This window comes from Littorina saxatilis, linkage group LG1, assembly GCF_037325665.1.
Source record: "Littorina saxatilis isolate snail1 linkage group LG1, US_GU_Lsax_2.0, whole genome shotgun sequence".
Lineage (NCBI taxonomy): Eukaryota > Metazoa > Mollusca > Gastropoda > Littorinimorpha > Littorinidae > Littorina > Littorina saxatilis.
In genome coordinates this window covers 27216545-27239166 of record NC_090245.1, presented here as the reverse complement: position 1 = coordinate 27239166, position 22622 = coordinate 27216545, and the positions used below count along the sequence as shown (strand labels likewise).

General features: G+C 44.0%; 1 protein-coding gene across 7 annotated transcripts in view; it reads right to left on the bottom strand.

Moving 5' to 3' along the window:
* Positions 1-296: 296 nt before the first annotated feature.
* LOC138965912 (zinc finger RNA-binding protein-like) overlaps positions 297-22622 on the bottom strand; it is a 29054-nt gene continuing 6728 nt past the window's right edge. For 2 of the 7 annotated variants that reach the window (XM_070337993.1, XM_070338000.1), the window contains exons 5-11: positions 19152-19351; positions 18733-18909; positions 4880-5096; positions 4420-4527; positions 4019-4072; positions 2578-2717; positions 297-2239 (exon numbers count right to left, since the gene is read on the bottom strand). In XM_070337993.1, coding sequence (XP_070194094.1) covers positions 2081-2239; positions 2578-2717; positions 4019-4072; positions 4420-4527; positions 4880-5096; positions 18733-18909; positions 19152-19351 — 1055 coding nt within the window. In that variant the 3' untranslated portion in view covers positions 297-2080. The remainder of the gene's footprint in view (positions 2240-2577; positions 2718-4018; positions 4073-4419; positions 4528-4879; positions 5097-18732; positions 18910-19151; positions 19352-22622) is intronic. The other 5 variants (XM_070338006.1, XM_070338012.1, XM_070338020.1 and 2 more) reach the window with 3 other exon arrangements.

The window sequence follows — 22622 nt, the reverse complement described above, 5'->3', positions numbered from 1 at the left end:
ACTAGTAGTACTAGAGGTCCATTCCAACTTATTCTGCTTAAAAGAGCGTCAGAAAGGTAAAGATAGACTGTGCTGAAGCAAGCAGAGAAATGAGAAATAAGTAACAGCAGATACTATGAAGTCGATGAGCCACAAAAAAATTGCCCTTGTCCAAAAACAACAATTTCACCAAACAAGTCACACGATCATGCGCTTATAACACATAACGATACACGCTCAAAGACAAACAACAGAAAATGACAAAACTGATAACACATGAAAAACAGCAGCCATATATCATATACAACATGAACACCTGAAGTTAATATTGTGTTTATTTGATGACTAACCTGAAAACTACACCAAAGATACGCATTGAAGTTGAACCGAAGATCCAAAGATACGGAGCACGGCCCAATGAAAGAAAGAATGAAATGGTCGACGTAAACTTAGACTTCATCACGAAGTCGGTACAGCTTTTTTGTGGTGTTTGCTTCTTGCGCGTGCATATTCTTCCCGATAATTCCATAATCTCTCACTTTGGAGCAGATGGCACACAAATGTCACGGTGCATCAAGATTCTGAAGCCACTTCCGAAAACACTCTACGGCTTACGCGCGTTTGTTCGGTTGGTCAGCACCGATTAACTCTGTTGAAGCGTTAGGGTATATTCTATGCTTTAATCATTTCATCACTTCATGGGCCCGTCAAAACACGGAAAAAAAGTGGCTTCCTTTGGAAATAGAGCCTTTTATTCGCTGTCACTGTGTCAGAGAAATGAAGCGACCTGAAAGTCAGACTCCTGCGACATTTTTAACAACAAGACGCGGGCTGTATTCTTACACAAAAGAGTACTTCCGTTCAAACCGAAAGCTGAAACCGAATCGCGTCAGCAGTTCAAACGAGTTTCGCGAACATCGCTGCAAGTAAAGTGATTTCAAAATAATTTTTGGGGGTCAAAATTTCTGACTGACGGAATTTCCGTCACAACATTTTTACAATTGAGAGCAATCCGTTGAAGAACAGTTACTCCGCTTATTCGTCTTTAGTTGAGCTTATTTCTCCTGCATAACAAGTTTCCTTAAAGATCTGCAGTCGCGTAGTGAAATGAACTAGTGTTGTCGAAAGATTCTTCTTAGTCAATGAATGAATTTGAGTCAGTTTCTACGCAGTGTCTCTTCGACAAGCAAGTCAAGCATTTGCTTCGCAGTCAAGTTGTCGGTAATGTTTGCTGGTCCTGTCATTTCACTAAACTGGACCAGCCACTGTTTGTATCCATCTGCACTTTCGTAAATTCCGTTTCGTAACCGTCACTGTGACTTGACGAACTGTCATTTTTTTCACCGCGATACAGTTCATTGCGAAGATCTTCCTCGGTAATTCGTTCCAATTCCGCATACTTTTTGTTGTCAAGAAACAACTCAAAAGAAAGTTTCAAACTCATCATCCTCCATCTTGCTTGTCGAAGCGCTCAAGTACTTTATCGATGCAAAAACAAAAGCAGAAAACTTCGACGAAACCGACTCAAATGCAGCACAGACGACACGACGAGATAACGGAAGGAAGTGACCCTCGCTTTGGCTCACGTGCCGTTAAAAATACCGTTATTCTCGTATGCAAATACGAACGAGAAGTTGGTCATACGAACAAACCTTGTGCTGGCGACGCAAATCCCCGCTGGCTGGAAAATCGCCGCTGGCGTGCTAAAGTTTTTATTTTTTATTTTTGTTAAATTCCATGACTTTCCATGGTTTGAATTGAAATTCCATGACTTTCCAGGCTTGGAAAATTAAAAATCTAATTCCATGACTTTCCAGGTTTTCCATGACCTGTACGAACCCTGGACACAAGACGATAACGAATTTTCGCTTCTGAAAGCTTCATGTTTAAATGAAACATTCATAGACAGTTTCCAACTCACCAGATCTGCCAAAGAGCCTTCATTCGTGAAAAAACGATGATTTTAATCAGACAGGTATCGGAAATAACTTTTTGGTAACCTGCGTTACTCCTTCCGAGGCGACGTGACGGCGCCACATTTGTTTGTAACGGCCGGGATCGGAATCGCAAAAAGTCTGAGAGTGGGGAAACCCACATTCAATCAATAATCAAATTTTTTTCTTTTATCAAAACAAAAATCTTGTGTCCTACGGCGCCAGAACTCTGCCCTCTGTGCTTGGCGTCGCAGTTTGTCCTCATGAATCTTGCGGGCACGGATGCTTGGCTTCATTTCCACCTGGAGGTTGGGATCCACCTTTTTCTGTGGGATCAAACAACTTCTGTCAATGATGCTGTACTATGCAACAAACTATTCTGTACATTCATGTCTGTTTAGGTTTGCTCAGGGTGTGCTTGTGTGTATATATTATATATATATGGTCATTCTGTTGGGATAAAGGGGGGTTCCCTCTGTCCTCTCTTGACAAATACAAACTTTCTTTAGACACAGGCACAGGTATCCTTAAGTCTGACTGAAACAGCAGAGTACAGATACTACCTGCCTTTGCCATTTAAATCCACTAACACATCATCCTTGTGAAGATACTCAAGCAAGACGAACAGCAGCACTCAAACAATCAGATAAATCTTTATACCAACCTTGTACTGCAGACGATGGCGGCGTCCTTTGAGATGCATCTCCTTGGCATTTGGATCGATGAAATTGCACTCACACAGCTTGCAGTTGAAGCCGAAAGTTTTGCCCTGTTCATTGCGCACCTCCTCAATATACTCATGACCTGTGGAAACATTAACATTGTCAATTATCAGAATATAGACAAATAAACTCCTTTTTCTTATCTAACACACTCAAGCAAAGGAACTGGGATATGTGAAATAGTCCATAACAGTTCAGAAATTCTCCGCTTCAATCTCAAATTTATTCCAACAGTGCTCCCTCATAACTCACAAAAGTGTAATTTCAGACAAAAGTTTGAAGATACTCATGTGTGCTATTTTATGCACCCCCTTCTTCCCCCGGAGTTCTCTCTCACAGTTAAGTGTAGCCAACTGGACATAAAACAAAAGGCAAGTAACTCTTGGCATCAACAGACCTGTTTACCCTAAACCCGAGGCAAGAGTACTTTCCCAAAAAGTTGAGTGTATTTTTCAAAAAGTTGGTGTACTTTGCAAGCAAAGCCATATGGGCTAGGGAAAATGTACGCGTGGGTGCAAACGTGTTTGTGTAAGAATAGCATGTCACTTGTGAACACCTTCAGAATTTATCTCCTTCCAATACAACAGGAATAAAACAATTTTATTTACCTGTCAGTTTATAGCATTATCATAATAACCAGTGTCTTCCAAACAGATTGATAATGAAAAGATGAAGTTCGTGAAATAACATCTGCGGTTGACAGTGGCAAGTTCATTTTTACTATCAAGTTCATTTTTACTATCATCTCAGAAAACATTGCTTCAGCGCGGACTACAGCCTTTTCTTCTGGCAGGATTTGCTTTGCGGGAATGAACTTCATAATTCCTTGGCAGCAACCTTGTCCAGGTAAGTTTTGGAACTCCAGTGTCGTTCGATGTCATATTTCCCAGCATGGGCAACGGAGAAATCTGATTTATAATACTTGCAGTGTGCTTGACTTTTTCCCATAGTAGACTCCACAATTACAGGCTCTTTCTTATATTTCTCCAAGAAAATCTACTGCTTCTGCTGTTTAGACTTGGTACAGTCATCCAAAACTGGCACATTGTTCCGCTTCATTTTGCCACGATTGTCCAGACGATCGCACGTGCTAACAACTGAACAAGGTTTCCACAGCTGAAGACTCGCTGTCATGGTTATCTCCCTTCGACCGAAACCGGTATCAGTTGTACCATTCCGTAATCAGCACACCAACAACGGAAAACGTATTCTAGACTTTTTCTTATGCGTATTTTGTGCGTGTGTCGCGTATTTGCGTACTGATAATAATTTGGCGTACAAAATACGCCCAAATCGTACTGGTAAACAGGTCTGCATCAATGAAGAACTTAACATGTGCACGGATCACAATTACAGATGAACAAAATGGTGTAGGAAACTTACCAACAGGAGCTACATCCTTTTCACCCAGAATGTTCAGATGCTCGTCGTCTTTCACTTAAAAAATAGACAAAAGCAGCAGTGAGAATAAGTTTGACACAAGAATTGTCAAATGATGGAGGGTAGATAGGGATGGTGGCATGAGAATTCTTTCATAAGAAACCACCTCAACATTTACATGCATATCATGTCAACAGTAATAGAATTCCAATTCACATCTACCATATTTTACAGCTAACAAGGCGATACCGCACAAAAGCCGTACCCTTTATGTTTTGACACAAAATTGTTATTCACTCGCGTATTTAAAGCAGATTAGGTGTAGTGTTCAGACAGCAGTAAAATAGATGCGATTTGTTTGCAGAAAAAGACAGCTCTCACACATACACACAGCCCAGACTTACAATCATCTGAAGAAGTCTGCATGGGTTCAGCAGCAGCAGCTGGTTCAGGGGCAGGGGCCGCTTTGACCTCTTCAGTCTTTGCGCCAGTGGTCCCGAGGGTTGTACCACCTGTACACAATGGCACAAAGTCAACATGCATCCATAACAAACCTGTTAAATTTATGTGAGATCAAAAGTACAAAACTGCAAATACACCCAACCCAACCACTGCCTTCTTGTTTAACATGCTTTCTTTTCTCTTCTGATACAGTGGAGAAAAGGTTTATCCGTGTCAACTTCGTTATTTCAATTTAAACTATTCACACAATTTTTTTTTTTTTAGTGTGTTTTTCCCTGTATGTTCTTTACTGAGCAAGAAAGCCTGGACTTTTCCTATACATTGGGAAAAATATACTTAAACTTTGATTACAGTCTGTCCTTATTATCCTTCATCTTAATCACAATCTATCCCGAAACTCACCAACAAATGTGATTTTTGGCGTGGCGGCCACCTTCTTGACTATGTTGACAGAGCTGGTGGTGGTGCTCTTGGCAACAGTTTTGTTACCAGCCCCAACAGCGGAGATGGTAGAAGACGTGGCCTTGGGAACAGAGACAGTGGAATTGCCTGTTGTTGTGACTAGGACCGGGTCCGTGGAAGGAATGGGCTTTCCCAGCTTCGTGTGCAGCTTCACCACCTGGAAACAAATGGCAGGATTCAAACCAAGAGCTTATGTTCTTTAATCTATCACAAATGGCGTATTTCTTTCTAGACAATAATGTTATTTTTATCTTCTTTTTTTTTTTTTTTTTTACCTCAGTAAAGGTTGCTTCAACCCATCTTTTTTGCCTCTTTCGTCTTTTTATATTTAGTCAAGTTTTGACTAAATATTTTAACATCGAGGGGGAATCGAAACGAGGGTCGTGGTGTATGTGTGTGTGTATGTGTGTGTGTGTGTGTGTGTGTGTGTGTGTGTGTGTGTGCGTGCGTGCGTGCGTGTAGAGCGATTCAGACCAAACTACTGGACCGATCTTTATGAAATTTGACATGAGAGTTCCTGGGATTGATATCCCCATACGTTTTTTTCATTTTTTTGATAAATGTCTTTGATGACGTCATATCCGGCTTTTCGTGAAAGTTGAGGCGGCACTGTCACGCCCTCATTTTTAAACCAAATTGGTTGAAATTTTGGTCAAGTAATCTTCGACGAAGCCCGGGGTTCGGTATTGCATTTCAGCTTGGTGGCTTAAAAATTAATTAATGACTTTGGTCATTAAAAATCTGAAAATTGTAAAAAAAAAATAAAAATTTATAAAACGATCCAAATTTACGTTTATCTTATTCTCCATCATTTGCTGATTCCAAAAACATATAAATATGTTATATTCGGATTAAAAACAAGCTCTGAAAATTAAATATATAAAAATTATTATCAAATTTTTTTTTTCGAAATCAATTTAAAAACACTTTCATCTTATTCCTTGTCGGTTCCTGATTCCAAAAATATATAGATATGATATGTTTGGATTAAAAACACGCTCAGAAAGTTAAAACGAAGAGAGGTACAGAAAAGCGTGCTATCCTTCTCAGCGCAACGAATACCCCGCTCTTCTTGTCAATTCCACGTGCACTGCCTTTGCCACGGGCGGTGGAGTGACGATGCTACGAGTATACGGTCTTGCTGCGTTGCGTTGCGTTCAGTTTCATTCTGTGAGTTCGACAGCTACTTGACTAAATATTGTATTTTCGCCTTACGCGACTTGTTTTTTTTTTGCGGTGAGCATATCCTTCTTCATTGGTCTTTTTTTTTTCAATGAAATTTTAATTTTGTTATCTTTTACATTACAGTAGGTATTCCAAAGTGCTCTTCGCGGGTGGCGAAAAGTGACGCCGAGTGTGATTTTTCACTGGTTTTTAACCTGTTCAAACTCGCCGGAATGAGATGAAATAAATAAAAAGAATACACCAAGATGATAATTGATTCTTCATAGTTACTTTAAAACAAAAATGAAGTATTAGATTCAAAATCTAACATTTGAAATACGCGTGTGAAAATGGTTGCAAAGTTGTGCTTTTCTGACGTCAGAACGAAGTTTTCGCTGTGTTGTTTTGACCCTAACCGGGAAAACTCCGCTCGCGGAGATAAGCCATTACAAGAAGAGCAAACGCTCGATCGAGTCACTTTCGCAGTTCTGAATATTATATGAGGCATCAGATGGACAGGAAGAAATTGCTATTCACAACACAATGAGTCACGTTCACATAAAATTTGAGCCCGGTCACTTTTATAGTTTCCGAGAAAAGCCCAACGTTAAGTTGTGTGTTGCCGAACAGAAAAGGCTAGTTATCTCCCTTGTTTTTCTGATAACGTTCGTAAAAGGCTACAGATGTAAATACTTTGATGTAAAGAATAATCCTACAAAGTTTCAATCACATCCGATGAACTTTGTCAAAGATATAAAATGTCTAATTTTTCCTTTGACGCTGACCTGTGACCTTGAAAAAGGTCAAAGGTCAACGAAACCATCGTTAAAGTGTAGAGGTCATTGGAGGTCACGACTAAACAAAATATGAGCCCGATCGCTTTGATAGTTTCCGAGAAAAGTTTGTCAAAGATATAAAATGTCTAATTTTTCCTTTGACGCTGACCTGTGACCTTGAAAAAGGTCAAAGGTCAACGAAACCATCGTTAAAGTGTAGAGGTCATTGGAGGTCACGACTAAACAAAATATGAGCCCGATCGCTTTGATAGTTTCCGAGAAAAGTCCAACGTTAAGGTGGTGTCTACGGACGGCCGGCCGGACGGCCGGCCGGACAGACTAACACTGACCGATTACATAGTCACTTTTTCTCAAGTGACTCAAAAATTAGCAACAACCCGCTACTAAAGACATAAAGAGGAAAGCTTAAGCTTTCAGACAATATCAATATTATTTTGATTGGCTTCCGTTTAAGAGTAATATTTTCTAGTTTAAAACTTCGCTCGAAAATTTTGCCATCTCAGAACGAACAATATCTGGTTTTATGCATGCGAATGGCAAGGTCGGAGTTTGAACTTTCACCTGGTCTATTTTCATACTGATGCAACCAACTGCTTGCTTCCGCGAGGACCGAAAACGAGGCAACCCGTTTTTCTCGTTATCGAGTACGCCGTGTAATGGCGGCGTTTGACGAAGATCAAGCGATGGCACGTCACGGTCGCGAAAGTTCGATTTTGCACCCAAAATTTGACGAACCATTTGATCCAGATTGTCTAGAAGGTAAGCATATATGCCTTACAATGTGTTCTCTTTCAATTCTTTAAGATATATTCGCTTATTTAAAAAAAACACGGGGATTGACGAACCGAGTTGATAGCAGACGAAGTACAGGTACTACAGTGTTTGTGAAGGTGGGAGTAGTAAACTTCTCGGCACGCTGTATTTTTACAGTGAGGAAAATAAAGCATTATGACTCAAGGAATAAAGTCTTGAAACACAATTTTAACAATCTGTTCATTGATTTAAATCATTAACAAAGAGAATTACTAGAAATTAGCTTTTTTGCATGCGTGCTCGATAGTTGTCTTTTGGGTGATGATCTCCCTTATCTCCTTGTTTACATTTTACGATGTGCAAACAACTTTGCTTTTTTTTACGTCAAATAACTCCGTTTTCTTTTCTAACTATTGTGTTCACTTCTTTTTTTATTTCACTGTTGCAACAAAGTTCCTTGAAAATGTGGTTGACTTGCAATGGACATCGAACTTTTCATACACAATTTTTAAAAAAATTTTTTTTAACTTTCCTTTTTTGAGTATGTAGATCTATGTGTTGTTGGAGTATGCGTTGGGGAGACATATAAATGCGTGTAATCATCACAAATTGAATGGCTTAATTTTCATCAAGTACGTTTTTGTGTCATCTGAGCATAAAACATCACATACCACCATACAATCATATTGTGTTCACTTCTTGAAATGGTAATTCTTAACTGTGCTAATGCCCTCCAACTTTTCCCTTCTCAATCTCAGATGATCGGTTCCAGAAACTGAAGGAGACATTTTTAATGACTGGCAGAGGGAGAAGACCAAGTCTTCCTCAGTTCCTGACTAACTTGATGGCAGGTGTTCAAACAAGCTTTAAACTTAAGTTCCGAGGACTGATTTGCTGGGAGCAAGGCCATACAGTGAAGTAAGCATTCAAATGGAAAAATACATAGGAAAAAATAAGTTTTATCTTCAGTATATGATGGCACTGTTTAGTATTAGCTTCTGTTGACATTCATTTTTCTAAATAAGTGTTGCAACTTACATTCTCTCTCTCTCTCTGCATATTCTATGTATCAGACATGAGACCAGCAAATGTTCAAAAAGTAGGAAAGTAAGCCGGGGTCCAGGGGCAACGCCCCGGTAGGGGGTTCAGGGGGGCAAAGCCCCCATGACAAAGCCCCCCTGACGGAAAATGAATGTTAGAATTATAAAGGCCATTTTGGGGCCTCTCCTGATAGCAAAAAATTAGATCATGCCTTTTTAAAAAGCTATACAAACCACAAGAATAATATGTTTTAGCATTTTAAACAAAAGTGTAATGTATAACAATCACACACACACACACAAAACTGACTTGAAAACTTTCAGAACCAACACATTTTTTTCACCAAGTCCGTATTTCACCACACAGTGGCCGTTGTCGCACCACGTGCACACGGCCTGACCGGGAATGGATATCTTGGCGATACTGTCGCCAATGAGCTGGCGCCTTTCTTTCTTGTTGATAATGACAGTCACTTCTTCTGACAGCCAGTTGGCTTTCCATTTGTTTTTCACACTTTGGTCGTCGATCGTAAGAGCTTCCACAGCCGACAAAACAATACGGAATCCAGACGCCATGATGCTACCTTTTTCACCTTCGGCGTTTGGAGATCGGCAGCCAATCAAAACAACCCGCAAAGCGCCATCGGTGAATAATCAGGCCTAGGCGATACTGCTATGGGTTCACGCGAGTGCTGGGGTGCGAAAGCACTGACTTCAGACGCAGACAGCTTTAGCTGAACGGTTCATACCACCACCATCCCCCCCCCCCCCCCCCTTTTTTTCTCAATGAATTTGCATCGATCTCAAGAATGGTCTGTGAGCTAAGGAAAATATCGGAATTCCGATAAAATTCGGACCAGTCCCATGTCTGATGTATTCATATTGTTCTGCTATATTATGTTAATAATCTGATATTTTATGGTCTGTCACGTTTGATGTTCTGCATGTATACTATTTGTATGTATACTTTTTATTTCATTTCACACACCCCTTCATATGGGGCTATTGCCTTGCTAGATAATCCCTCCCTCCCTCCCTGATGATGTTGGCATTGACTGGTCAAATGTGCATTCATGTTCTCAATTTTTTGGAACAGGTATCCGACTGACAAACCAGATTGTGATTGCACTTGAACAATTTAGAAAGAAAGAACATGTAAAACATGATTTTGCTTCTGAATGGTCGAATGTGTTAGGGGAGGGGATTGAAATGTTCTAGATCACAGATTGCTAAGTCTGAAGAGAAAAGTATGATGCAGTACAAAACCTTAATTGCCAACAATTCTACCGCCAAGACGAAAGCAAACGGCGAAAACGGGCAACCTTGTCGAATTCCACTAAATACGTTAAACCTCTCCGATAACCAACCTCCATGATTTATACAGCTTGTAGTAAGTACCTTTTATCAAAATCTCCACGCACTTTTTAAAAGTAGATCCAAATCCAAATCTGTCAAAAACATTAAGTAGCGACTTTGATATACTGTCGAAAGCTTTTTTAAAATCCAGGGCAAGCAGATAACCCGCTTTTCCACAAACATTAAAGTAATTAACCGCATCATCAATCGTTCTAATCACTGTTATTATATTTCTGTCTTTTAGGTAACCAACCTGATCTACACTGATTAGTTCATTAATTACTAAAACTTTAGCTAGAATCTTATAATCAGTATTAGTTAAAGTAATTGGTCTGCAATTACTTAATCGTTCTCTATCCAAATCTTTTCCTTTATGCAATAATATTATCACCCCTTGATTTTGCGTATATGATAACTCTTCCCTTTCAAATGATTCATTAAATGAAGCAACAAGCAATCTGTTTATCTTGCTCCAAAATACTTTCATAAAATCAATAGAAATTCGATCAACCCCGGGGGCCGAGCCATTTTTCATGCTACACAGAGCGTCGGCTGCTTCTGCAGGAGTTACTAACCCCTCACATAAACGTGACTGTTCTTCACTAAGGCGTCGAACAAATTCTTGCGACAAAAAATCCAAACTATCTTTTACCGCATTTTCAGAATCAGTTTTCAGACTATACTAAAGTGTATAATATTCTTTTTGTTTTTCTAAAACCAATTTCTGGTCGGTTATTGTATCACCCGCTAAAGTGCTGAGGCGTGACATATTTTTCTTCTTTTGTCTTTGTTCTAAGTTACAAAAAAAAATGGAAAATTTCCTAAATAAATTTTCATTTAATTAATATACTTACCCGAATCACATTAGCATTGAGTCACCTGAGATGCTTATCACTGAAAAACGCTTACCCGGCTAAAGAATTTAAAGGGAAGCAACCCCATCACCAAAACGAAAGTGAAAGTAGCTTTGGTAATGGGCCAGCACACCGGGAGTTACCTCCCATACGGGTGTATGCCACGTCACTTCCTCTAGGAACACGTGCCTATTCTCATACGGCTTTAAAAAATCTTAAAACCATAAGCGGGGCAGGTGGGAGGGAATACAGTATGTGATTCGGGTAAGTATATTAATTAAATGAAAATTTATTTAGGAAATTTTCCATTAAATATCATATTCTTACTCCGAATCACATTAGCAGATAACATCAACAAGGCGGTGGGCTAGAAATGAATCAAAACTCACCATCAAGTTCTGGACAGGAACTGGCCTGCTGCTATGAGCGCTGGAAGGCCTCTGGAGCCATCCTGTCGAAGAGCTGTGACGTCCCGAAGATAAAAGTTTATGAAAACATCTTCGGAACGCCAATACGCAGTTGTCAGCACCTCCTCTAGACGTCTGGAGCGCAGAACTGCCAGAGAGGATGCCCACGCCCTCGTTTCATGGGCTCGGGCCGAGTCAAGTGGCAAGGAGGGCATAACCCCCCCCCTCTTTGTGCGACTCCACTCATAAGCCTGCTTGATGAGCGAGGACACCCACCGGGCCAACGTTACCTTCGACAAATCTTTCTCGCGCCTAGTAAGGAGAGAGATAAACAACAACTTCTGAGAACTAGACCGAATCGGCTGAGTCCGGGCTAAGTACAGACGAAGTGCCCTCACAGGGCAATTGACAGAATCGGGGTCATCCGGGGCCAACGCGCTGGTCAGAGCCTTAACTCTAACCAGCGGAGAGGCCTGCCCCGGAGACTGATTCTTGGCCAGGAAATCAGGCCGGAAACGCAAAGATGCGGAACCGTCCGGCTCAAAGGAGATATCTCCAGGCTGACCCGACAGGGCGTGGACCTCGCTACCCCGTCGGGCCGTAGCCAACAAAAGGAGAAACAGCGCTTTGCGAGTGACATTGAACAGACTGGCCTCGCTTAAAGGCTCAAAATCCGCAGAACGAAGGAATTCCAGAATTAAAAACAAGTCCCACTTGGGAGCGGGCAAACGAGCTTTAGCTTCCTTAAGAGCAGCCCCTTTAATGACTGCAGCTATAACGCCCCCGACTCGAACAGAACGACCAATCTGCTTAAGAGTCGCCGAGATAGCGGAGCGCCGGACCCTCAACGAGGAGACTGAGGCGCCCTGCGAAGACATGAAAGAGAGGTGGTTAGCGACCTGAATAGAGCGCGGAGCCACCGAACTCACCCCTCTAGCTGAACACCAGGCAGTCCATGCCTTCCAGTGGGAAGCATAAACTGAAGAGGTGGACGCTCTATGCGAGCGAGCCACCAAGTCCAGAGTCAAAGACGACGCCCCAGAGCGCTTCAGCGAGTCCCGAACAACTTCCACGCGTGAAGCTTCAGAAGACTGGGCTCCTCGTGTGGAATGCCTGTTCGGGGCTGCACTAGTTCCCCTCGCACGAGTGCGAGAGGAATGGGGGGCCCTTGGGCGAGCCGAAGAAGATCTGGAAACCAGACCTGCGACGGCCACAGAGGAGCGACCAGAAGAAGAAGGGCCGGCTCCTCCATCTCCGCTTTCCGGATTACTCGGCTGAGTAACGGAAAGGGAGGAAAGGCGTACGCCTCCAGACCCGTCCAGGGAAAGTCCAGAGCGTTCACTCGCCATGCCTGAGGGTCCGGGAATGGCGAGACGAACACCGGAAGCCTCTTTGAGTACCTTGTGGCAAAAAGGTCCACCAGAGGCTTTTGGACCTGGGCCCAAAGGCGAAGCAGTGCCCCGTGAGTGACCGTCCACTCCGACTGAAGCACTGTACCGGAACGACTGAGCGCATCCGCCAAAGTGTTCAGCCTCCCTGGAAGGTACCTGGCCGAGATCGTGATATGATGCTGAAAGCACCACACCAGGATCTCGCAAGCCCTCTCCGAGAGAGACGGGGACCGCGAGCCTCCCTGCTTGTTGATGTACGCCGCCACTGTCATGTTGTCTGTAAACAGACGAACATGTTTGGCGTACAGGGAGGGCAGAAACTTGGCCAGAGCTAGAGCAACTGCCTCTAGCTCCAGCAAGTTGATGTGCCACAAGGACTGCTCCGTCGTCCACAGACCGGAAGTAGTCTGAAGATCTGTATGTGCCCCCCAACCCTCCCTGGACGCATCTGTAAAGAGGTCCAGGTCGGGGAGGGGCACGACGATCGGAACACCTCTGCAGACCCACTCCGTGTCCAACCACGGAAGGGTCGCAGACTGGAACCATCCCTGCAAAGGGATGAGGGCGTCCCAGTCCACCAGAGGAGAGTCCACAAACGGCTTCAGCGCGAACTGAAGCGGACGTTTGTGGACCCGGCCCAGTGAAACCAGAAGAGCCATAGACTCCATCTGCCCCAAGATGGAGGCGAGCGAGCGGATGGAAGCCATCAGGAGAGGTAAAGTGGAGCGAATCTGAGCTTGGAGCTTGTCCACCCTTCTCTGAGAAGGCTGGACAGTCCAAGCGACCGTGTCGAAAGACATCCCCAGATAAGTGAATGTCTGTGACGGGGTCAGCTCCGACTTTACCCGGTTGATCGAGAACCCCAACGAGTTGGATTCTCGAAGAACCGTCAGGGTATCCTGCGAACAGCCGCTCTGGGACTGGTTCATGATGAGCCAGTCGTCCAGATAAGCCCGCAGACGGATACCCTGGGACCTCACCAGTGCACAGACCTGTCTCACCACCATGGTGAAAATCCATGGTGCGAGAGACAGCCCGAAAGGGAGTGCGCGAAACTGGTAGATCTGATCTCCCCACCGGAAACGAAGCCATTTCCGGTCGGCCGGATGCATAAGAATGTGAAAGTATGCGTCCGTGAGATCGATCGAGGTCACCCAGTCTCCTGGGCGGAGAGAGTCTCGGACAGAGGCTGGCGTCTCCATCTTGAATTTTATCTCCCTCAAGAAAGTATTGAGGAGAGATAAATCCAACACGGGACGCCATCCTCCTGATGCTTTGGGAACAGCGAACAGACGCCCGTAAAATCCCAGGGAGCTGTGGACCCGAACTCTCTCCACCGCGCCCTTCTGCTCCAGGGAGGCAATTTCCGACTGCAAGACGGAACGTGCTTCCTGCGAGAAGGGGGGCTTGAACCGCGGAGGCACTCGGGTAAGAGGCGCCTTTTCCTCCCGCCAGAGAAGACGGAAGCCCGATCTCACCACTCCCACAATCCATTGGCTGTCTACTACCAACATCCAACGAGAAAGTGCCCGGGAGGGGCCTCCCGCCATCACCAAGGTGGAGGGCGGGAGGGAGGTGAGATCGGGAGCGCTTCATTGGGGGTGTGGCTTACTTCCAGAGCCGCCACGCCCCCTCCCCGATGCCGTTCTCTTCTTCCCACCACGAGCGGCTGGCGGAGCCTGCCGCTTCTGAGCTGGCTTGGGGTTAGACGATGTCTGAGCCTGCTTCTGTTTAGAAGGCTGAGACTGTTTCACCCCCTTCAGAGTGTAGTCAAGGAACTGACTGTCCTTGTTTGACTGAATCTCCTTCTGTCTGGCATCCAGTGCCAGCGGACAGAAGAGAGACTCCTCTGAGACCGGGGAGACTCTCAAGGTCTCCCTAGTAGCCAGCTCCGTGAATTGGGACTGCGAGAGGAAGAGATCCCTCCTGCAGAGTACCGCTTGGGTGTACTGCAGGGAGGAAAGACGCAATTGTTCCTCATTGACCTTGGCCAATGCGGTCAAAAGTGCAGAGACATCGTCCGCATTCTGTTCTTCACTGAGAGTGAAAGGAACCAGCGAATCGGTCAATGCCCGAGACAGAGCCCGAACGAGAGTCTCCGCAATGGAGGACAGTTCGATCTGCCGACGTCCAACCTCCTCAGCAGAGAGGAGGGAAGCCTCGGAAACCGGCAAAACCGAATCACGCTTGATCGGTTTAGTCAGAAGAGGCAGCAATTCCCGGGAAACCGGAAGGGTAGCCCTAGGGAGTGCAAAAGACGCCAGCCAACTCTGGCTCTGATTGGGCATGCCAAGCTTCCTATTGGCCGTAGGCACGAAGGAAGAGGCTTGGGCAGCTGAAGCCACCCACTGCTGAGCTGATTCCGGAACTGGACCAAAAGGAAGCAGTAACGGAACAGGCACTGGCCGAATACCACTCCCCGCATGTGCTGGACGAACCAGTGAATGCGAAAGTTGGTAAGCCACTGACGGAGACTCGGCGAACCGGAAGGAAGAAACATCTTCCTGTGCCGGCCGGAAGTCCGCCATGGCAGAAGGAACGAATGATGCGGAAGAGTCCGCAGCCACCACCCCTTCAGGAAAATAACGAGACGTTACTTCCGCCGCGACGTCAAGAACAGCCTTGAGCTTCGACGGAAACACGGCCCGCGACTCCTCGCTGACCACTGATGGAGCATCAGAATAGTCACACGTGGAACCATGACCGAAGTCACCAGTTCCGGAAGCAGAAGCATGCCCTGGCAAACCGGAAACCGGAAAAGCCTGAGCACTAACGTCATCCTGCCGCCCAAAACCCTGTGAAGGTAAAGGGTAAGCAGGACGACCATCCGCAAAAACCGGAGCTGGATGAGCTGACGTCACTCCCCCGACTGAGTGGAGTGATGCCTGCTCAAGCCTAGGCGCTTGAAAGCCGGAAGGCGCACGCTGTAATCCACTATCTGGTATCCGGAAGGAACCACCAGAAGCGTTTCCGGCCGAAACCGGAAGTGTAGTCAACGGAACCGCAAAATGCGGAAGTGAAGACTGCACTGGTTGACTTCGCGATCCGGAAGGACCGGAAGTCAGTGAATACTCCATCCTGCCGCGACCGCCGTAGCGTGCCGGAGCGGACGGATCATCACTTCCGGCAAGTGCCGGAAATGCGGCAGTCGAAACCGACTGCCGCCGCTGTTCGATCAAGTCCGGGGCCTCGTAGGTTATCGCCGGAAATGAAAGATCAGCAAGGTATCGGTCGTGACCCGATGCGAAAGAGCTGTCCCCCGAAGGAGAACGTCCAGGCGCCTCACGAGGGCTATCGGACCAGCTCTGCTTACCAGCCGACGCTGAAGAGGGAGGACGCTGCTCCAAGCCGGAAGTGGAGGACAAAGACACGGAAGCCAATGCCCGGACGTCACTGCCAGATGCCGGAAACGCCGAACTGCTGGCGACGGAACGCTGAAATTCTGCCTGCACCAAGCTGCGGATTTCCGGAACCAGTGACTTTAACAGAGAGGAAACCAACGCACCTTGTCCAGGTGCTAACAACGATGACGAAGTCTCCGATGTAGAGACAGGTGCAGAAGTAACAGTAGCGCTAGGCGCCGCAAAAGAAGCAGAAGTAGTAACAGCGCTAGGCGCCGAAATTGGTACAGCCAACAAAGTGTTACGCTCTTGGTCTGTAACAAGTAACGTTGCTTTGGAAGAGGAAGACTTAGGCTTAATTTTCCCCTTGGGGTCCGACTTGCCACGGCGCTTGTCTGAATCAGACATGTTGACAACAACACGTGGCAACGCGAAAAAATTTACTGAAACATAAGTCTAAACGACTGGAAAATTCAGTAAACACACGCACTAATGCGTTTACAAAATACTATAGCTAAACTTGCCCCACAAAAAGCAGAGGCACGGAGAGCTACGAACAAAGTCACACGAGCTAGAAAACTAACTCACACAACAAAATGGCGACACGCAAGACACTGACACGAACGTCAACAACACGTGGCAAAGTAAAAAGATTTACTGAAACGTAAGTCTAAACGACTGAAAACACAGTAAACACACACGCTTACGCGTCAACAAAATACTAAAGCTACACTTGCCCAAACAGAAAGAGGGCACGCAGAGCTACTAGCAAAGTCACACGAGTTAGCTAACTAACTCACACAACAAAATGGCGAAACACGCAAGTCACTGACACACAAGTCCGTAAAAAACGGACAACGTACAGTAACGAAACAGCGCAAACAACCAACAACAAACGGGAACGAGCTCACCAAACTGTAGGCAAGGCGAGCAGAAAAGCTGGGTAACGTGGCCGGCGGGTGTCACTCAAACACACAAGGTCAGCCACAGAGCGTCAAAAAGTGAACCGTCCTCTCCGAGGTGAAAAAGACGTATGAGAATAGGCACGTGTTCCTAGAGGAAGTGACGTGGCATACACCCGTATGGGAGGTAACTCCCGGTGTGCTGGCCCATTACCAAAGCTACTTTCACTTTCGTTTTGGTGATGGGGTTGCTTCCCTTTAAATTCTTTAGCCGGGTAAGCGTTTTTCAGTGATAAGCATCTCAGGTGACTCAATGCTAATGTGATTCGGAGTAAGAATATGATATTTAATGTGTTTTTCCCCCTCTTCTATCCACTTCACCCTAGCTCTAACCTGTGCACCCCTTGCTTTTTCTAGTTCTAATAATTCTAACTGTTTTTTTGAACTGAGCTAATAGATAAAAATACGAATTATTAAACAGAATGTTATTATTATCTATTAGCTCAGTACTTGAAATGAGACAGAAACTCTGCATCATATTTCAGAAATACTGACTACACGTGTTGCAATCAATCAGCTCTCCTTTGGCTGTTTACGATAACTGTCATCAGCCTACCCTGGCATCCTGTCCCAACATCGTTTTTCTACACCCAGCCAGTGAAATGTTGGTTACAAAAGGAATCAATAAGAATCAAATATGAACTATCCACATAGACATGCACAATCTGCATACGTGTATAATTATCTCTCATGAAAGTATGCATAGTTACCAGCCTTGTCATAGCTGCAGTTTACAAGTACAGTGGAGTCCGGGTACAACGAATCTCAAGGGAGATACATTTTAGTTCGTTATATCAGTAATTCGCTGAAGAATTTTCAACCCTAAATGGCCTTAAGACAAGTTTTCTCACTCACCTTCAAATGATCGTCCCATCGATCTTTCCTTGGAGAGTACAATCTCTGCATGTTTTCAACAGCTTCATAATATAATCCATAGAGGCATAGTTCAAATGTTCACTTTACTGTCACAATTTTAGAAATAAAATTTTAAAATCCGTGTAAAAGCATGTACATGTACATTCTGATCAATCTCCGATTTCATGGTGTCCACCAGTTCTGGTGCATGTACTCCCCTGGCCAAGTTTCCTCTCAAGACATCAAAGAGACCCCCCATAGGTTAAACTCGGGTGCAGGAAGTGTTTCCTCTCATATATGAAAGGGGAACCACCTCTCATAGGTAAAACTGGGTCAATGACCCCTGGGAAGAAGGTCAGTGTCTATAAAGGCCACCCAGCTATCACAATGGACCTGCAGATCGTTGTAGCCTTGTGACCTTTTAGAGCACAGTCATAGCTTAGCAGCTGATTGGAATATTGAAAACACAGCGGCGGTGGCTGTTCGGTGGCTGTTCACCGCCTGTTCCGTGCACCTCCCGCTGTTTGTTCAGAGTTCGCTCATCACGCAATGTGCACTTGTGTTAGTGTATTTTTGTCTTTGGAGACAATTATTGACATCAGTTCGTTGTAGCCTTGTGACTTTTAGAGACAAAACGGCTCTGGGGCGATGAAAACGTGTTTGTTATAAGAGGGGTTCGTTATGCAAATGAGTTCAAAAGGTTCGTTGTGGCCGGAAAGTAACAAGTAAGAAATAGAAGGCTGTCTGCCGGGAAATCAATGGCAGTTCGTTAAAAGCGGGATTTCGTTATACCCAGGTTCGTTATAGCTGGACTCCACTGTACAGTACCTGATGTGTGTAAGTGTGTGTAAAATGTATCACTCTAAAAGCTACCTTCTGGTGCTTGGCACCCCTGATGTGAGCTGCGTAGGCATCAGCGCCAGTACAGGTAACATCGCACAGCTCACACCTGAGCTGATTGTGTCCTCCTCGTACAACAGGCGTCGCTGCCCCCTTCATCGCCGCTTCCTTCTTCTTGTGCTTCTGGCCTTCTAAATGCTCTCTGTAGGTCTTAAAGTGAAAGAGCAACACTTTTCATCTGACAAAGTTGCTTTCAGTCTTAACTCAAAAATTCCCTAATTCTGGCAATGTCTAAATGTTTTGTGGAACAAGGATAGACAAACTATCTCAAACCAGGACGCCACTGTATGTTATACAGCTCTATCAGTATCAGGGAAATAAATGGAACAAGGCCTTTTTAAAAAGAAGATAAGATGAGGCAAAGTCACATAAATAAAACACAGCGTTATTACCTGTGGGCCAGCACAGCTGATTTTGCAGACGTCACAATAGTGAAGCTGGGGTGTTTTGGGCGGGTCCTTTGGTTTGGCCTCGAAGGGCTGGGTTCCTGGTTTATCGGTTGCCCATGTCCCGATGGCCTTTGCAGCCTGTTGCTGCTGGTAGTAAGATGAGGCCGCTGAGCACACAGCTGCATCGTAACCTGGGACAATGTCTTAATGTATAAGACATGAACACACAATAAATAACTGAACCAAAACAACACACAGAGCACAGTATGTAATTGACAGCTACACTCATACTACGTTGCAATAAGCTGACAAAGTAATTCCTTTCAGTATGAATGTAACACATGTCCAAACAACTCCTCTCTCAAACAGAATACTTGTAATTGGCAAGAAACCACACAGACTCAATGCAAAGTTAAAAAACCTCACACACTCACTAGCTGTGCCAAACCTACATTTCAAACTGAACACACTGTTGCAGCCCTGAAAGTAAAAAAACCAAGAAATTCCTCCGATAGGAAAAACACCCCTGTTGGTCAAAGGGAAATAACCATTCTCACTGCACCCATTCTCACTGCCACCAACTGAGAAGGTTACTTCCCTTTGACCATGAATATGTTTCTGTATAAATCCTTGTAGAATCTTAATCCAGCAATAACTCCCTAACCGTGTGTTTGACTGGTCCCAATTTTTGTAAGGACCGTCTCAGGAATGTATAGAACCTGTTCACCAAGTTTGGTGACGATCGGTCCGTTCATTCTTGAGATCTATATGCGAACACAAACACACAAACAAACAAACAAACAAACACATCGAGTGAAACCTATACACACCCCTATACCGGGGGTGTAAAAATGGTGTAGTAGCCTTTGGCTAGTGATTCTGAACATTTACTAGCCAGAGAGCAAGAGAGCAAACTTTACTAGCCGAACCAACAATCTGTTTCAGCAACTTAACTCGCATTTGGCGAGTAGATGACCATTTCTACTCGCCAGTTACATGTTTCTACTCGCCCTGGTAAGAAAAATACTCGCCACTTACAGGCCTGAGTTGACAGGTTTTCTATAACAGTGTTTCACATCACTCCCAATTGGGAGTTTTTTACATCATGTTTTTCCAAAAAACGTCATGTTTTTTTATTTAGCTTGGGAGTAAAAATCGTTTGGGAGTATAAAAACGTTTAAGAATTTCAGATGGAAGTATTGGGTTTCGATATCCCAATACCACTGATCGAGAATTCGATGGTGTGTACGATTAGCACTTTCAGAGCTAGAGCAGACCTGTTTACCCCCATAAGTGTTTTGGAGTAATGCTCAGCCCCAAAAATAGTAATCCTGGCACAAAAATAGTAATCATCCAGCACTTGTCGTCAATTACAACGCACATGACAACTGTGTCTGCGAAACGCAATCATGCACATATATCCATCATTCACACATCAGTCAGTTTTTGTAGTCATCATAATTTCAAAGAAGATCATATCAAAAGCACATGTATGCATCACTGATTCTTTTTCTTTTGCTCGTAGTAGGCCTTTTTCAGTGTGTCAAGTGCTTCTCTACTGTACTTGCGCTTGCCGAATGAGTGAGGGCGAGACTTCACCACTAGAATAAGGCTCTCCAGCGTCTCATCAGACAGACATGATCTCTGGTCAGTCATGTGCTTTTTCACCCCATTTTGCCATTGAAAAAAACAATGCCAAACATGTGAATAGATAAAAAAAAAAAATAAAAAAAAAAATTGTTTTTTTTTTTTTTACATTAATTTTTTTTATTTATGAAAATCGTAGTCTTGACACGGATAGCGGAATGGCGTATTTTTTTCAGAAAATCGTAATAAATTACGCCAAAATCGTAAGGGTAAACAGGTCTGCTAGAGGCATCATCAGGTTGTGTAGCAGGCACTATAAACCCAAACGAAGCCAGCGATGCGGTCTTGGTAGATTTCGCATGTTGTTTACTTTTTTTCCCTTTAGACGCCATTTTGATCGTAAGCACATGGCACGCGTCAATGGAAACTACTCGTTATTGCATTTCGGTTGTTGCCCCTTCACATTGTTAGGGAAGCTTCTTCAGTTCATGGCCGTCGACTCTCGGCGCGACATTGTTAGGGAAGCTTCTTCAGTTCATGGCCGTCGACTCTCGGCCGTCGACTCTCTGAGCGCGACTAAAATAGGGTTTGCTTCTGAAAGTACATCGATGTACTTTTTCTACACTGCTCAATATCGAAACCCAATACTCCCATCTGAAATTCTTGAACGTTTTTATACTCTCAAATGATTTTTCATAACGGTTTTTTTTTACTCCCAAGCTAAAAAAACATGACGTTTTTTGGAAAAACATGACGTAAAAAACTCCCAATTGGGAGTGATGTGAAACACTGGTAAAGAATTAGATAATGAAATTGATATAGGTTTCATTTAAATTTGCAAAAAGATTCATTCTGATATCTCTTGTCACAGTAATATGTAACCATGAAACTTAGAGAAAACAATCCAACATAGTTTCTTTCATGAAAAAAACAATTCTATTTCTAAGAAACAAAAACCATTTGAATACTGCAGTTTACAGAAGAAAGCATGATAACCGGGAATGTAAACTTTGAATCGAGCGATGTATGCCAACGAGGCTCGATGATTCACTGCTAAATCTTCCAAATCCTCTGGCAAATTTCTCGAACAACCTTTTAACTGCAACAATCCTTCTGCGTAAGGCAGCTTTTCTGACCGAACAAGTGACAGTTGTTTTCCGTGTGCCTTCATAATACATAGCATAGTACCGAGTTCGATTTGAACTTCGAACATGTGGATAGCCGCCTTCTTGGATTTCGTCTTCGGAGTCAAATCTGGTACATTTTTTAGATGGTCACGTTGTGACAACTGCTCATACGACACTAATACTGCATATTCGAAGCTGTGAGGCATACTGAATGTTAGGAAAATGAATAAAGAATACATCTTTCTGTGTGTGAGTAAGATCCGACCAGGTAAAGTGAGGAAATTTACGTTTTGAAATGTTACAAGAACATTTGACCCAAAATATCTGGGGGACCAAAACATGCACTGACGTCACACGACCTGTGACTTTTAGAGAAATCTCTCCTCCGATTGGTTGCAAATGTGTTATTTTTAGACGTCTAGTTTTATGGTACAAGCGATAGCAAAGAGAGTATCCAAAATGCTCATATTGGTGCCTCCGCTTCACTCAGCACCCTTTCTTTTTTTTTTTTTAGATATCTCTGATTTTCTCGGTGGATTATTGACTAACATAAAAATCAACTACACAGTAATGTTATACAATATTTCCTGAACAAAAATCATGCAGATGACATACAAGTTCACCAAACAGTTTACCTGGCATTTTTATTCAAAGTGACCAACCCATGCTTTTCACCATTTTTCCGACACTCAGCGGTGTCTGTTTGGCATAGCTACACTCACAGCCATCCCTTGACCAAGCTCACCTAAGAGAAAAATGG